The sequence below is a fragment of the Oncorhynchus gorbuscha genome, linkage group LG09 (genome assembly GCF_021184085.1).
Source record: "Oncorhynchus gorbuscha isolate QuinsamMale2020 ecotype Even-year linkage group LG09, OgorEven_v1.0, whole genome shotgun sequence".
Taxonomy (NCBI): domain Eukaryota; kingdom Metazoa; phylum Chordata; class Actinopteri; order Salmoniformes; family Salmonidae; genus Oncorhynchus; species Oncorhynchus gorbuscha.
The window spans coordinates 79,878,752-79,894,465 of record NC_060181.1 but is presented as its reverse complement, the minus strand read 5'-3'; the positions used below and the strand labels follow the sequence as shown (position 1 = coordinate 79,894,465).

The 15,714-nt window shown below is 43.7% G+C and overlaps 1 protein-coding gene across 1 annotated transcript in view; it reads left to right on the top strand.

The window, feature by feature from the left end:
- The first annotated feature begins 799 nt into the window (after window positions 1-799).
- Window positions 800-15,714, top strand: part of LOC124044138 (Na(+)/H(+) exchange regulatory cofactor NHE-RF3-like) — a 15,750-nt gene continuing 835 nt past the window's right edge. The window contains exons 1-8 of the mRNA XM_046363625.1: window positions 800-957; window positions 5,100-5,309; window positions 5,611-5,842; window positions 6,147-6,283; window positions 6,623-6,818; window positions 7,093-7,289; window positions 13,789-14,001; window positions 15,591-15,714. The exon at window positions 15,591-15,714 is cut by the window's right edge and continues 254 nt beyond it. Of these exons, the coding sequence (XP_046219581.1) occupies window positions 853-957; window positions 5,100-5,309; window positions 5,611-5,842; window positions 6,147-6,283; window positions 6,623-6,818; window positions 7,093-7,289; window positions 13,789-14,001; window positions 15,591-15,714 (1,414 nt within the window). The 5' untranslated portion in view covers window positions 800-852. The remainder of the gene's footprint in view (window positions 958-5,099; window positions 5,310-5,610; window positions 5,843-6,146; window positions 6,284-6,622; window positions 6,819-7,092; window positions 7,290-13,788; window positions 14,002-15,590) is intronic.

The window sequence follows — 15,714 nt, the reverse complement described above, 5'->3', positions numbered from 1 at the left end:
AAAATACAGTTTTATATCTTTATGTTTGAAGCCTGAAATGTGGCAAAAGGTTGCAAAGTTCAAGGGGGCCGAATACTTTTGCAGGGCACTGTATACATTACACACTATAGTTTGAGATAAAACATACTATACTGGGGGACTATCCCACAGATAAGCGCATTTCCACCATAAAGCATGGAATTCTTCCATCCAGGCAATACACCCAGTCAGCCAGTCTTTTCTCCCATTAACCCATCATCACTGCTGTTATTGTCATTGGGTTGTTGTGGTGACGTTGCCAAGTCTTGATCCTTGACATTGTCAGTAGATTTCTCCACCCTCCTCTGTCATATTTAAACATTCTAAACATATGACTGGGTTGTGATTAACACGGTGGTTTTAAAGGGATACCTGGACTGTTTAGACATGTGTCTCCCAAGATGCCACGAGACACTGTTAAATAACTCAGCCTTTAAGTCCAACTTTGACCTGTCAAAGTCCTTCAGAGAGAGAGAGAGAGAGAGAGAAAGAGAGAGAGAGAGAGAGAGAGAGAGAGAGAGAGAGAGAGAGAGAGAGAGAGAGAGAGAGAGAGAGAGAGAGAGAGAGAGAGAGAGAGGAGGAATGAAATGAGAGAGCGAGAGCAAGAGCTAGTGCAAGAGCGAGAGCGAGAGCGAGAGAGAGAGAGAGAGAGAGAGAGAGAGAGAGAGAGAGAGAGAGAGAGAGAGAGAGAGAGAGAGAGAGAGGAATGAAATTAGAGAGCGAGAGCAAGAGCTAGTGCAAGAGCGAGAGCGAGAGCGAGAGAGAGAGAGAGAGAGAGAGAGAGAGAGAGAGAGAGAGAGAGAGAGAGAGAGAGAGAGAGAGAGAGAGAGAGGAATGAAATTAGAGAGCGAGAGCAAGAGCGAGAAATTGGGAAGAAACAGAGATACCACCTTAACAACAGAAGATCCTCCTCTGGACTGGGACGAGAGACAGGAGCAGGTGAGGGAATGTTCTACTATTTCTCATATTGTTGTGGTCTATCAAATGAATCACGTATATATTATGTTTAGTTACTTAGCTTTTGATGCTAATGAATGCTATATTTGTTGACATGATCAATTCTACTATTTGCTCAGTGTTTTGATATCACATGCACTGGTTATCTTATGTGTGGTGGTGGGCAATGGCAGGTGTTTAAGACTGACTATGATGGACATACATTTAAGTCGGAAGTTTACATACACTTAGGTTGGAGTCATTAAAACTCATTTTTCAACCACTCCACAAATTTCTTGTTAACAAACTATAGTTTTGGCAAGTCAGTTAGGACATCTACTTTGTGCATGACACAAGTAATTTTTCCAACAATTGTTTACAGACAGATTATTTCACTTATAATTCACTGTATCACAATTCGAGTGGGTCAGATGTTTACATACAATACACTAGGTTGACTGTGCCTTTAAACAGCTTGGAAAATTCCAGAAAATTATGTCATGGCTTTAGAAGCTTCTTGAGCTTAATTGACATCATTTGAGTCAATTGGAGGTAAACGTGTGGATGTATTTCAGGGCCTACCTTCAAACTGAGTGCCTCTTGGCTTGACATCATTGGAAAATCAAAAGAAATCAGCCAAGACCTCAGAAAAAAAATTGGAGATCTCCACAAGTCTGGTTCATCCTTGGGAGCAATTGCCAAATGCCTGAAGGCACCACGTTCATCTGTACAAATAATAGTACGCAAGTATAAGCACCATGGGACCACACAGCCGTCATACCGCTCAGGGAGGAGATGCGTTCTGTCTCTTAGAGATAAACGTACTTTGGTGCGATAAGTGCAAATCAATCCCAGAACAACAGAAAAGGACCTTGTGAAGATGCTGGAGGAAACAAAAGTATCTATATCCACAGTAAAACTAGTCCTATATCGACATAACCTGAAAGGCCGCTCAGCAAGGAAGAAGCCACTGCTCCAAAACCGCCATAAAAAAGGCAGACTACGGTTTGCAACTGCACATGGGGACAAAGGTCGTACTTTTTAAAGAACTTTCCTCTGGTCTGATGAAACAAAAAATAGAACTGTTTGGCCACAATGACCATCGTTATGTTTGGAGGGAAAAGGGGAAGGCTTGCAAGCCAAAGAATACCATCCCAACCATGAAGTACAGGGGTGGCAGCATCATGTTGTGGGGGTGCTTTGGTGCACTACACAAAATAGATGGCATCATGGGGCAGGACAATTACGTGGAAGGAAAATTATGTGGATGTATTGTTTGACCCAAGTTAAACAAATTAAAGGCAACGCTACCAAATACTAATTGAGTGTATGTAAACGTCTGACCCACTAGGAATGTGATGAAAGAAATAAAAGCTGAAATAAATCATTCTCTCTAATTTTATTCTGACATTTCACATTCTTAAAATAAAGTGGTGATCCTAACTGACCAAAGACAGGGCATTTTTACTAGGATTAAATGTCAGGAATTGTGAAAAACTGAGTTTCAATGTATTTGGCTAGGGTGTATGTAAACTTCCCACTTCAACTGTAGGTAGCGTAGCGGTTAAGAGAGTTGGGCCAGTAACTGAAAAGTCACTGGTTCAAATCCCCGAGCCAAATAGATTTTTCACCTATCTTCTTTTTCACCCAAATTGCTCCTGTAAGTTTCTGTATAAGAGTGTCTGCTAAATGACTCATATGGAGATATAGAGCAACAACAGAGACACAGGTGCAGTGGATAGAGGGGCTCCAAATAACAATACAGGACACTTTGGGGTTAGTACGTGACATGTGCCCCCACAATGAGGATTCAATCTCTTGGGAAAGGACCATGGTTCCACTCAATGTAGATGGTGTTTCCTTGCAATTGTCATCTTGGGTTAGTTTATAGGACTGCATCTACTTCCAGGAAACAGTCTCCCTAAAAACAGCAGTTTACAGTGACTGTGTCAAGGATTAAATGATAGAACTAGATTTGCTTAATGTAGGAACAGACAAATCAGCACACTTCCACACACAGACTTACACTACATCTGAACACAAACACACATCCGTCACGTCTTACTTTCTCTCTGTGATAACAGTGTAATAAACATTACAAGGATTCTCATGTTGACCATCTTTATTGGGGGTCAAATTCACACATTCCAGTTTAAAGAGCCCTTCGCACCTTCAGCTGGCCCTAGCTGCTGTTAACCATTAACAACCCATGGCCACGTGAGAGGTAGCATAGCAGGTTAACCTTCTTCTAGAGCTATCAGCACTTTGCTACACTGTTAAAACACGAGTGTAGATCGTGGTGTGTCTGTGTGCGTGTTTGTGCGAGATAGGGATTCAGCGTAATGGTTCGCAGAATACACTCTCTAGAGATCTCTTGTCAGTAAAGTATCAGTGTAATCAATGACATTGAGCCCAACCCTACACTGACCTATGTGGTCTCTTATCTCTATGGGATATCCAGTCTTTTAATATATGTGTTTATATCCCTGTTATATCTCTCTATATTGCCAATCAGATTTCTGTTGTGCAAATGTTCCACTCCACCCCTGATTTACTGCAATTTATCTGATGGTGACGTTGCTATACAATACATACCTTTGAGTTGCTACAGTATAACTCACAGAAGGTTGGTGGCACCTTAATTGGGAGGTTGAGCTTGTGGTAATGGCTGGAGCAGAATCGGTGGAATGGTTATCAAAAACATGGTTTTTAAAAGCATGTGTCTGATGCCATTTCATTCGCTCCGTTCCAGCCATTATTATGAGCCGCCCTCCCCTCACCAGCCTCCACTGGTATAGCTCCAGTACCATTCAAAAGCTTGGACACACTTACTCATTCCTGGGTTTTTCTTTGTCTTTACAATTTTCTACATAATAAAATAATAGAAGACATCAAAACTATGAAATAACACATATAGAATCATGTAGTAACCAAAAACTTTGCCTTGATGACAGCTTTGCACACTCGTAGCATTCTCTCAAACAGCTTCATGAGGTAGTCACCTGGAATGCATTTCAATTAACGGGTGTGCCTTGTTAAAAGTTCATTTGTGTAATTTCTTTCCTTCTTAATGCATTTGAGCCAGTCGGAAATTAACTGCACCTCAGATTGCAGCCCAAATAAATGCTTCACGGAGTTCAAGTAACAGACACATCTTAACATCAACTGTTCAGAGGAAACTGCGTGAATGAGGCCTTCATGGTTGAATTGCTGCAAAGAAACCACTACTAAAGGACACCAATAAGAAGAGACCTGCTTGGGCCAAGTAACACGAGTAATGGACATGTCCTTTGGTCTGATCAGTCCAAATTTGAGATTTTTGGTTTCATACGCGAACGGTACGTGAACGGATGATCTCCACATGTTTGGTTCCCACCGTCAAGCATGGAGGAGGTGGTGTGATGGTGCTTTGCTGGTGACACTGTCTGTGATTTATTTAGAATTCAAGGCACAGTTAACCAGCATGCCTACCACAGCATTCTGCAGCGATATGCCATCCCATCTGGTTTGTACTTAAAGAGATTATCATTTTGTTTTTCAACACGACAATGATCCTCAACACACATCATGGCTGTATAAGGGCTATTTGACCAAGGAGAGTGATGGAGTGCTGCATCAGATGACCTGGCCTCCACAATCACCCAACCTCAACCCAATTGAGATGGTTTGGGATGAGTTGGACTACAGAGTGAGGGAAAAGCAGCCAACAAGTGCTCAGCATATGTGGGATAGATAGTGGGGGAAGTTTCAGACATTGAGATTAGATAGAATGGGATTTACCACTCATACACACAGTGGATTATTTGAGGGTCAGAATTTTTGGGGGGGGTAGGGAAGAGAAGGTAGGTTTGTGTGTGTCAGCACTCTCGCATTCTGGTCTGTATTACAAGACATGGCAGGGTAAAAACAGAGAGTGACTGTGCTCACCAGTGTGTGTGTGTGTGTGTGTGTGTGTGTGTGTGTGTGTGTGTGTGTGTGTGTGTGTGTGTGTGTGTGTGTGTGTGTGTGTGTGTGTGTGTGTGTGTGTGTGTGTGTGTGTGTGTGTGTGTGTGTGTGTGTGTGTGTGTGTGTGTGTGCGTGGCGTGCGTGCGTGCGTGCGTGTGTGTGTCTTGTATTGTATTCATACCCTGTGGTCTCTGTTGCAGGACATGGCTGGGTACAGGCCGAGGGTGATAGTGCTGAGTAAGAAGCCAGGTCAAAGTTTTGGCTTCCTCTTGAGGGTGGAGCAAGGAGAGGATGGTCACCTGATCAGAAACCTGGAGAGGGGCAGCCCGGCCAAGCTGGTGGGTTTGAAGGACGGAGACCGCATCCTCCGGGTCAACGGGACCTATGTGGACGAGATGGACCACACACGGGTGAGGAGGAGAGGGGAAAGCAGTGGTCTGATTCCACATAAGCCCTCGACCCTCCCTCTTTTTTTTACTGTATTGAAATGATAAAGATGTGAGCAATATAGTAATAGTATGGTAATAACCTTGTCTGCTTATATTGTTCACACCTATCAAGTCCATTAAAGTGCCTGGGCTAAGGTACCAGTATAAGTTAGGTAAATGTGGAATTACTAGAGAACACATGTAGCAATAAGTACTGTACTAATGTAGCACCATACCATACTTTGTCCCATCTCTTTCTCCTGTGCTGTGTGTCCTGGGTTAGGTAGTGGACCTGGTGAAGGAGAGTGGTGCATCGGTCACCTTCCACGTTCTGGATGTGGCATCCTATAAGCAGGCTAAGACTGAGGGGGTGGACCTGTCTGACCCACACGCCACACCCACCCAGCACGCCATGAATGGGGTGGGAGGAGGGGCGCCCAAACCCAAACTCTGCTACCTGGCCAAGTCCAGCGGGGGCTACGGCTTCTCTTTGCGCTCTATCAAAGATGAGAGGGGTGGGACATGCATGCGGGCACACACACACACACACACACACACACAGTAATTGTGTGTGTATCTCTTTGATTGTGATATTGCTGACAAGAGAGAAGAACCAAACTGACAACAGCAATTATTGTAATCTCTGAGGATTCATATTAAATTGTTTTGCTTGTTGATCAAGCATCAAATTAACACATTATCTTCGTCTCACATGGCGTGGGCCCTTAACATACATTCCTGTCTTCTTTATGTCCAATGATAATGAACTTAGGATTGTGATTTTAAACTACATTTTCTTTCCTCCATTTCCTGTCCCAGGTGACGTGGGCATATTCATGACAGAGGTGGCTCCAGGGGGTGTGGCCGGGAGGGCAGGGGTCAAGACCAACGACCGCCTGATTGAGGTCAACGGGGAGAACACGGAGAAAGCCACTCATGACCAGATAGTTGAAAAGGTCAGGGTTCAGTCCTTATTTACACTACTCTGCGGTTAACTTTTAACTTCAATATCTGGCATATTATTCTACAGCCTGTCAACACATTTTTTTCACTCAGAATACAGGAGTCAGGACAGGGATCATTTGGCAAATCAGTGTTAATTCCATTTGGTTTCCCTGGGCAACTCAGCCTTGAGGGCAGAAACAAATGTGATTGGTTATGTTTAGGCAAGATATGTCATAAGTCTTTATTTTACATGACAGATAAGAATGTTTACTCTTCTTCTGTTAATTTCGATCTAAACGTTATTTAACTTTGCGCCCGCCCGAATGAGCCCGTTGTGTGATCTGTGTCAGGTCAAGGCATCAGGCAGCAGCGTCATGTTCCTATTGGTGGATGAGGAGACAGACAGGTTCTACAAGATAAAACACACCAGGATAGGGGCGGGGCTAGCCACAGCGAAGCTCCTCCCACTGAAGCCACGCATCGCAGACTTGGTCAAAGGATCAGACGGCTATGGATACTTCCTAAGGACTGAGCCTAACAAGACAGGTCTGTGTGTTTGTATGGTGTGTGAATTTGGATGTTCAGTAGGTATCCAAAGAAAAACTTGGTTACACTACTATAAGCAAACAGGTATAATGCATTATGATGCGGTTATAATGACTTTTCATAAGCGTGTATGTACCCCTTATAATGTCTTATAACAACACATCTGCCAATAGCCACATAGAATCATCACTGTTAAACTATTCACCAACAACAATAGCCATCTGTCTGAATAATTTTACACAATAACACCATCTTAATATCATCCTACCTGCAGGCCACTTCATCAGGGACATTGACAGGGGTAGCCCAGCCGAGAGGGCAGGATTAAAGGAGATGGACAGGCTGGTTGCCGTGGGGGGTGTGGAAGTGGATGGCTGCAGCCATGAGCAGGTGGTGGACAGGATCAGGCAGTGTGGCAGCAAGTGCTGCCTCCTGGTGGTTGATGAAGACACTGACAAGCTCTACAAGATGGTGAGGGTTCTGGGATCAATCTTTCTTGTTGGATTTAGGAAATAAATGTATGAAACAACAGTCATAGGAGTTGGCTCAAGCACATTGGTCTAAACATCTGGCCCCATATTTAAAAAGTGTCTTAGAGTTGGAGTGCTGATCAAGGATCAGTTTTTCCTTTGGGATTATAATGAAGCTGTGGCTGATACTGATGGGCTCCACACCGCTGAGAAACTGTTTGAACCCCAGATCACATCCACTCATCTTTTGATGTTTTTCAAACTGGTGAAAAACTCGGTCATTTCTATGTATATAGTTCAGGATTTAATGTCATATCCACAATTACAGTGAAATGCCTTTCTTGCAAATTTAAAACCTAACAATGCAATAATCAATAACAAACTATTACTAGAAAAAAAGAAGAAATAAGAATAGGAAATATGAAATACACAATAAAGTAAATAAGTAAGTAAGCATACTATTTACAGAAAATATTTGAAAAGTCAGATCCAATACCACATTAACATGAGTAGAGACACTGGAGTGATGGAGGTAGATATGTATAGGAGACAGGGATACTGGAGTGATGGAGGTAGATATGTATAGGAGACAGGGATACTGGAGTGATGGAGGTAGATATGTATAGGGGTAAGGTGACAGGGATACTGGAGTGATGGAGGTAGATATGTATAGGTGACAGGGATACTGGAGTGATGGAGGTAGATATGTATAGGTGACAGGGATACTGGAGTGATGGAGGTATAGAGGTGACAGGGATACTGTATAGGAGGTGACAGGGATACTGGAGTGATGGAGGTAGATATGTATAGGTGACAGGGATACTGGAGTGATGGAGGTAGATATGTATAGGAGACAGGGATACTGGAGTGATGGAGGTAGATATGTATAGGAGACAGGGATACTGGAGTGATGGAGGTAGATATGTATAGGAGACAGGGATACTGGAGTGATGGAGGTAGATATGTATAGGAGACAGGGATACTGGAGTGATGGAGGTAGATATGTATAGGAGACAGGGATACTGGAGATGGATGATATGTATAGGTAAGGTGACAGGGATGGAGTGATGGAGGTAGATATGTATAGGAGACAGGGATACTGGAGTGATGGAGGTAGATATGTATAGGGGTAAGGTGACAGGGATACTGGAGTGATGGAGGTAGATATGTATAGGTGACAGGGATACTGGAGTGATGGAGGTAGATATGTATAGGTGACAGGGATACTGGAGTGATGGAGGTAGATATGTATAGGTGACAGGGATACTGGAGTGATGGAGGTAGATATGTATAGGTGACAGGGGGATATGTAGATATGTGATGACAGGGATACTGGAGTGATGGAGGTAGATATGTATAGGTGACAGGGATACTGGAGTGATGGAGGTAGATATGTATAGGGGTAAGGTGACAGGGATACTGGAGTGATGGAGGTAGATATGTATAGGGGTAAGGTGACAGGGATACTGGAGTGATGGAGGTAGATATGTATAGGGGTAAGGTGACAGGGATACTGGAGTGATGGAGGTAGATATGTATAGAGGTAAGGTGACAGGGATACTGGAGTGATGGAGTTAGATATGTATAGGTGACAGGGATACTGGAGTGATGGAGGTAGATATGTATAGGTGACAGGGATACTGGAGTGATGGAGGTAGATATGTATAGGTGACAGGGATACTGGAGTGATGGAGGTAGATATGTATAGGTGACAGGGATACTGGAGTGATGGAGGTAGATATGTATAGGTGACAGGGATACTGGAGTGACAGGGATGGAGGATGGGTAGATATGTAGGGGTAGGTGACAGGGATACTGGAGTGATGGAGGTAGATATGTAAAGGTGACAGGGATACTGGAGTGATGGAGGTAGATATGTATAGGGGTAAGGTGACAGGGATACTGGAGTGATGGAGGTAGATATGTATAGGTGACAGGGATACTGGAGTGATGGAGGTAGATATGTATAGGGGTAAGGTGACAGGGATACTGGAGTGATGGATGGGTAGATATGTAGGGGTAGGTGACAGGGATACTGGAGTGATGGAGGTAGATATGTATAGAGGTAAGGTGACAGGGATACTGGAGTGATGGAGTTAGATATGTATAGGGGTAAGGTGACAGGGATACTGGAGTGATGGAGTTAGATATGTATAGGGGTAAGGTGACAGGGATACTGGAGTGATGGAGGTAGATATGTATAGGGGTAAGGTGACAGGGATACTGGAGTGATGGAGGTAGATATGTATAGAGGTAAGGTGACAGGGATACTGGAGTGATGGAGGTAGATATGTATAGGGGTAAGGTGACAGGGATACTGGAGTGATGGAGGTAGATATGTATAGATGTAAGGTGACAGGGATACTGGAGTGATGGAGGTAGATATGTATAGGGGTAAGGTGACAGGGATACTGGAGTGATAGAGGTAGATATGTATAGGGGTAAGGTGACAGGGATACTGGAGTGATGGAGTTAGATATGTATAGGGGTAAGGTGACAGGGATACTGGAGTGATGGAGGTAGATATGTATAGATGTAAGGTGACAGGGATACTGGAGTGATGGAGGTAGATATGTATAGGGGTAAGGTGACAGGGATACTGGAGTGATGGAGGTAGATATGTATAGATGTAAGGTGACAGGGATACTGGAGTGATGGAGGTAGATATGTATAGGAGAAAGGGGAGAGGGATACTGGAGTGATGGAGGTAGATACGGTGGGGCAAAAAAAGTATTTAGTCAGCCACCAATTGTGGAAGTTCTCCCACTTAAAAAGATGAGAGAGGCCTGTAATTTTCATCATAGGCACACTTCAACTATGACAGATATGTCATGTGGGAAAAAAACCCAGAAAATCACATTGTAGGATTTTTAATGAATTTATTTGCAAATTATGGTGGAAAATAAGTATTTGGTCACCTACAAACAAGCAAGATTTCTGGCTCTCACAGACCTGTAACTTCTTCTTTAAGAGGCTCCTCTGTCCTCCACTCATTACCTGTATTAATGGCACCTGTTTGAACTTGTTATCAGTATAAAAGACACCTGTCCACAACCTCAAACAGTCACACTCCAAACTCCACTATGGTCAAGACCAAAGAGCTGTCAAAGGACACCAGAAACAAAATTGTAGACCTGCACCAGGCTGGGAAGACTGAATCTGCAATAGGTTAGCAGCTTGGTTTGAAGAAATCAACTGTGGGAGCAATTATTAGGAAATAGAAGACATACAAGACCACTGATCATTTCCCTCGATCTCGGGCTCCACGCAAGATCTCACCCCGTGGGGTCAAAATGATCACAAGAACGGTGAGCAAAAATCCCAGAACCACACGGGGGGACCTAGTGAATGACCTGCAGAGAGCTGGGACCAAAGTAACAAAGCCTACCACACACTACGCCGCCAAGGTCTCAAATCCTGCAGTGCCAGACGTGTCCCCCAGCTTAAGCCAGTACATGTCCAGGCCCATTTGAAGTTTGCTAGAGAGCATTTGGATGATCCAGAAGAAGATTGGGAGAATGTCATATGGTCAGATGAAACCAAAATATAACTTTTTGGTAAAAACTCAACTCGTCGTGTTTGAAGGACAAAGAATGCTGAGTTGCATCCAAAGAACACCATACCTACTGTGAAGCATGGGGGTGGAAACATCTTGCTTTGGGGCTGTTTTTCTGCAAAGGGACCAGGACGACTGATCCGTGTAAAGGAAAGAATAAATGGGGCCATGTATCGTGAGATATTGAGTGAAAACCTCCTTCCATCAGCAAGGGCATTGAAGATGAAACGTGGCTCGGTCTTTCAGCATGACAATGATCCTAAACACACCGCTCGGGCAATGAAGGAGTGGCTTCGTAAGATGCATTTCAAGGTCCTGGAGTGACCTAGCCAGTCACCAGATCTCAGCCCCATAGAAAATCTTTTGGAGGGAGTTGAAAGTCTGTGTTGCCCAGCAACAGCCCTAAAACATCACTGCTCTAGAGGAGATCTGCATGGAGGAATGGGCCAAAATACCAGTAACAGTGTGTGAAAACCTTGTAAAAACGTTTGACCTCTGTCATTGCCAACAAAGGGTATATAACAAAGTATTGCGATATACTTATTTTCCACCATAATTTGCAAATAAATTCTTTAAAAATCCTACAATGTGATTTTCTGGATTTATTTTTCTCATTTTGTCTGTCATAGTTGAAGTGCACCTATGATGAAAACTACAGTCCTCTCTCATCATTTTAAGTGGGAGTACTTGCACAATTGGTGGCTGACTAAACACTTTTAGGGGTAAGGGGACTAGGCGACAGAGTAGCAGCAGCTTGCATGTGAATTGGTGTGTGTGTGTGTGTAGTCAGTATAAAATTATGTGCATATTATGTGTGAGTGAGAAAATGATGGAGTGCGTTTGTGTGTGTGTTGGAGTGACAGTTTGTAGAGCCCTGTGAGTGTACATAGAGACAGTGGAAAGATTGAAATAAAAGTTCAATAAAGATGTTTTATTTATTTATTTTCACGTTTATTTAACCAGGTAGGCAAGTTGAGAACAAGTTCTCATTTACAATTGCGACCTGGCCAAGATAAAGCAAAGCAGTTCGACACATACAACAACAGAGTTACACATGGAGTAAAACAAACATACAGTCAATAATACAGTATAAACAAGTCTATATACACGATGTGAGCAAATGAGGTGGGATAAGGGAGGTAAAGGCAAAATAAAGGCCATGGTGGCAAAGTAAATACAACATAGCAAGTTAAACACTGGAATGGTAGTTTTGCAGTGGAAGAATGTGCAAAGTAGAAATAAAAATAATGGGGTGCAAAGGAGCAAAATAAATAAATAAATAAAATAAATACAGTAGGGAAAGAGGTAGTTGTTTGGGCTAAATTATAGGTGGGCTATGTACAGGTGCAGTAATCTGTGAGCTGCTCTGACAGTTGGTGCTTAAAGCTAGTGAGGGAGATGAGTGTTTCCAGTTTCAGAGATGTTTGTAGTTCGCTCCAGTCATTGGCAGCAGAGAACTGGAAGGAGAGGCGGCCAAAGAAAGAATTGGTTTTGGGGGTGACCAGAGAAATATACCTGCTGTAGCGCGTGCTACAGGTGGGTGATGCTGTGGTGACCAGCGAGCTGAGATAAGGGGGGACTTTACCTAGCAGGGTCTTGTAGATGACATGGAGCCAGTGGGTTTGGCGACGAGTATGAAGCGAGGACCAGCCAACGAGAGCGTACAGGTCGCAATGGTGAGTAATATATGGGGCTTTGGTGACAAAACAGATGGCACTGTGATAGACTGCATCCAATTGGTTGAGTAGAGTGTTGGAGGCTATTTTGTAAATGACATCGCTGAAGTCGAGGATTGGTAGGATGGTCAGTTTTACGAGGGTATGTTTGGCAGCATGAGTGAAGGATGCGTTGTTGCGAAATAGGAAGCAAATTCCAGATTTAACTTTGGATTGGAGATGTTTAATGTGAGTCTGGAAGGAGAGTTTACAGTCTAACCAGACACCTAGGTATTTGTAGTTGTCCACGTATTCTAAGTCAGAGCCGTCCAGAGTAGTGATGTTGGACAGGCGGGCAGGTGCAGGCAGCGATCGGTTGAAGAGCATGCATTTAGTTTTACTTGTATTAAAGAGCAATTGGAGGCCACGGAAGGAGAGTTGTATGGCATTGAAGCTTGCCTGGAGGGTTGTTAACAGTGTCCAAAGAAGGGCCAGAAGTATACAGAATGGTGTCACCTGCATAGAGGTGGATCAGAGACTCACCAGCAGCAAGAGGGAAATCATTGATGTATACAGAGAAGAGAGTCGGTCCAAGAATTGAACCCTGTGGCACCCCCATAGAGACTGCCAGAGGTCCGGACAGCAGACCCTCCGATTTGACACACTGAACTCTATCGGAGAAGTAGTTGGTGAACAAGGCGAGGCAATCATTTGAGAAACCAAGGCTGTCGAGTCTGCCGATGAGGAGATTGACAGAGTCGAAAGCCTTGGCCAGATCAATGAATACGGCTGCACGGTAATGTTTCTTATCGATGGCGGTTAAGATATCGTTTAGGACCTTGAGCATGGCTGAGGTGCACCCATGACCAGCTCTGAAACCAGATTGCATAGCAGAGAAGGTATGGTGAGATTCGAAATGGTGGGTAATCTGTTTGTTGACTTGGTTTCCGAAGACCTTAGAAAGGCAGGGTAGGATAGATATAGGTCTGAAAGATACAAGGTAAACTCAGATAGTCTGTGTAGCTAAATTGTTAGCTATTTATCAGTCGTATTGCTTGGAAGCTGTTCACTTATAGTCATGTTGGCGGATTAATTTACTTCTGCCAAATGCCGTTTTGCACTTTAAAGACCATTCAAAAAGCCTACTAAAGTTGAAAAACTTCAAGGCTGAGGGGCAGTCATTTCATAGTGTATATAGGCTCAGGAACTGTCCAGAAACAGAAGTGCAGTAAAGAAGACTACTGTGTGGATTGAGATATTGGTCTGAGATGAATTGTGATCTTCCACAGGGAGGCGTTTCTCCTCTGTTCTACTTGGAAGAGATTATGGAATCCCTCCTTCCAGCAACCCCTCCACCCAGCTACCCAGAGAGCGTGCCGGCCCCAGTTCCAGACCCTGTTACCACAGACCTCCTCAAGCTGTGCAAGATGGAGAAGACCTCCACCGGGTACGGCTTCCACCTCAACGGTATACAGGGAGTCTTTGGCCAGTATGTAAAAGAGGTAACTACAATGAACAGAGCACCTACCTATAGTACCAGTCCAAAGTTTGTAGAATAATAGTGAAGACATCAAAACTATGAAATAATACAGAATCATGTAGCAACCAAAAATGTGTTAAACAAATAAAAACAATGTAGCCACCCTTTGCCTTGCTGACATCTTTGCACTCTTGGCATTCTCTCAACCAGCTTCATGGAGATAGTCACCTGGAATGCATTTCAATTAACAGGTGTTAAAAGTACATTTGTGGAATTTCTTGCGTTTCAGCCAATAAGTTGTGTTGTGACAAGATAGGGCTATCTTCTGTGTAACAACCCTATTTGGTAAAAGACCAAGTCCATATTATAGCAAAGAACAGCTCAAATAAGCAAAGAGAAACGACAGTCTTTGAAAGTGCAGTTGCAAAAAACATCAAGCGCTTAGATGAAACTGGCTCTCATGAGGATCGCCACAGGAAAGGAAGACCCAGAGTTACCTCTGCTGCAGAGGACAAGTTCATTAGAGTTACCAGCCTCAGGAATTGCAGCCCAAATAAATGCTTTAATGAGTTCAAGTAACAGACACATCTCAACATCAACTGTTCAGAGGAGACTGCGTGAATCAAGCCACTACTAAAGGACACCAATAACAAGAAGAGACTTGCTTGGGCCAAGAAACATTAGCAATGGACATTAGACCGGTGGAAATCTGTCCTTTGGTCTGATGAGTCTTTGTGAGATGCAGAGTAGGTGAACGGATGATCTCTGCATGTGTGGTTGCCACCGTAAAGCATGGAGGAGGAGGTGTGATGGTGTGGGGGTGCTTTGCTGGTGACACTTTCAGTGATTTATTTATTCAAGGCACAGTTAACCAGCATGGCTACCACAGCATTCTGCAGTGATACGCCATCCCATCTGGTTTGCGTTAAGTGGGACTATAATTTGTTTTTCAACAGGACAATGACCCAACACACCTCCTGGCTGTGTAAGGGCTATTTGACCAAGAAGGAGAGTGATGGAGTGCTGCATCTGGGTTAGCATCTGACCTGGCCTCCACTATCACCCGACCTCAACCCAATTGAGATGGTTTGGGATGAGTTGGACCGCAGAGTGAAGGAAAAGCAGCCAATAAGTGCTCAGCATATGTGGGAACTCCTTCAAGACTGTTGGAAAAGCATTCCAGGTGAAGCTGGTTGCCAACAGTGTGCAAAGCTGTCATCAAGGCAAAGGGTGGCTGCTTTGAATAATCTAAAATATATTTTGATTTGTTTAACACATTCTTGGTTACTACATGATTCCATGTGTTATTTCAGAGTTTGATGTCTTCACTGTTATTCTACAATGTAGAAAATAGTAAAAATAAAGAAAAACCCTTGAATGAGTAGGTGTGTCCAAACTTTTTACTGGTACTGTATATCCAACAGGTAGCCTAACAGACAAGAGAATGCATCCCAAATACATTAACTACTATGGGAAAGATCAAGAGGCAAAGCACATGCTAGTCTCAATTCCGTACCTCTGAAACACTCCTGTCATTCAGCAACTGTCAACTGTTGTTTACGTTCCAAACCATTCACATCTCAGCTCACCCCTTGATGTCTTCTCTGTAAGGTGGTGAAGGGTGGAGCCGCGGACAGGGCTGGTCTAGAGGACGAAGACATGGTGGTGGAGGTGGACGGTGTGAATGTGGAGCAGAGCAGTCACGAGCAAGTGGTGGGGTTGATCCGTAAGAGTG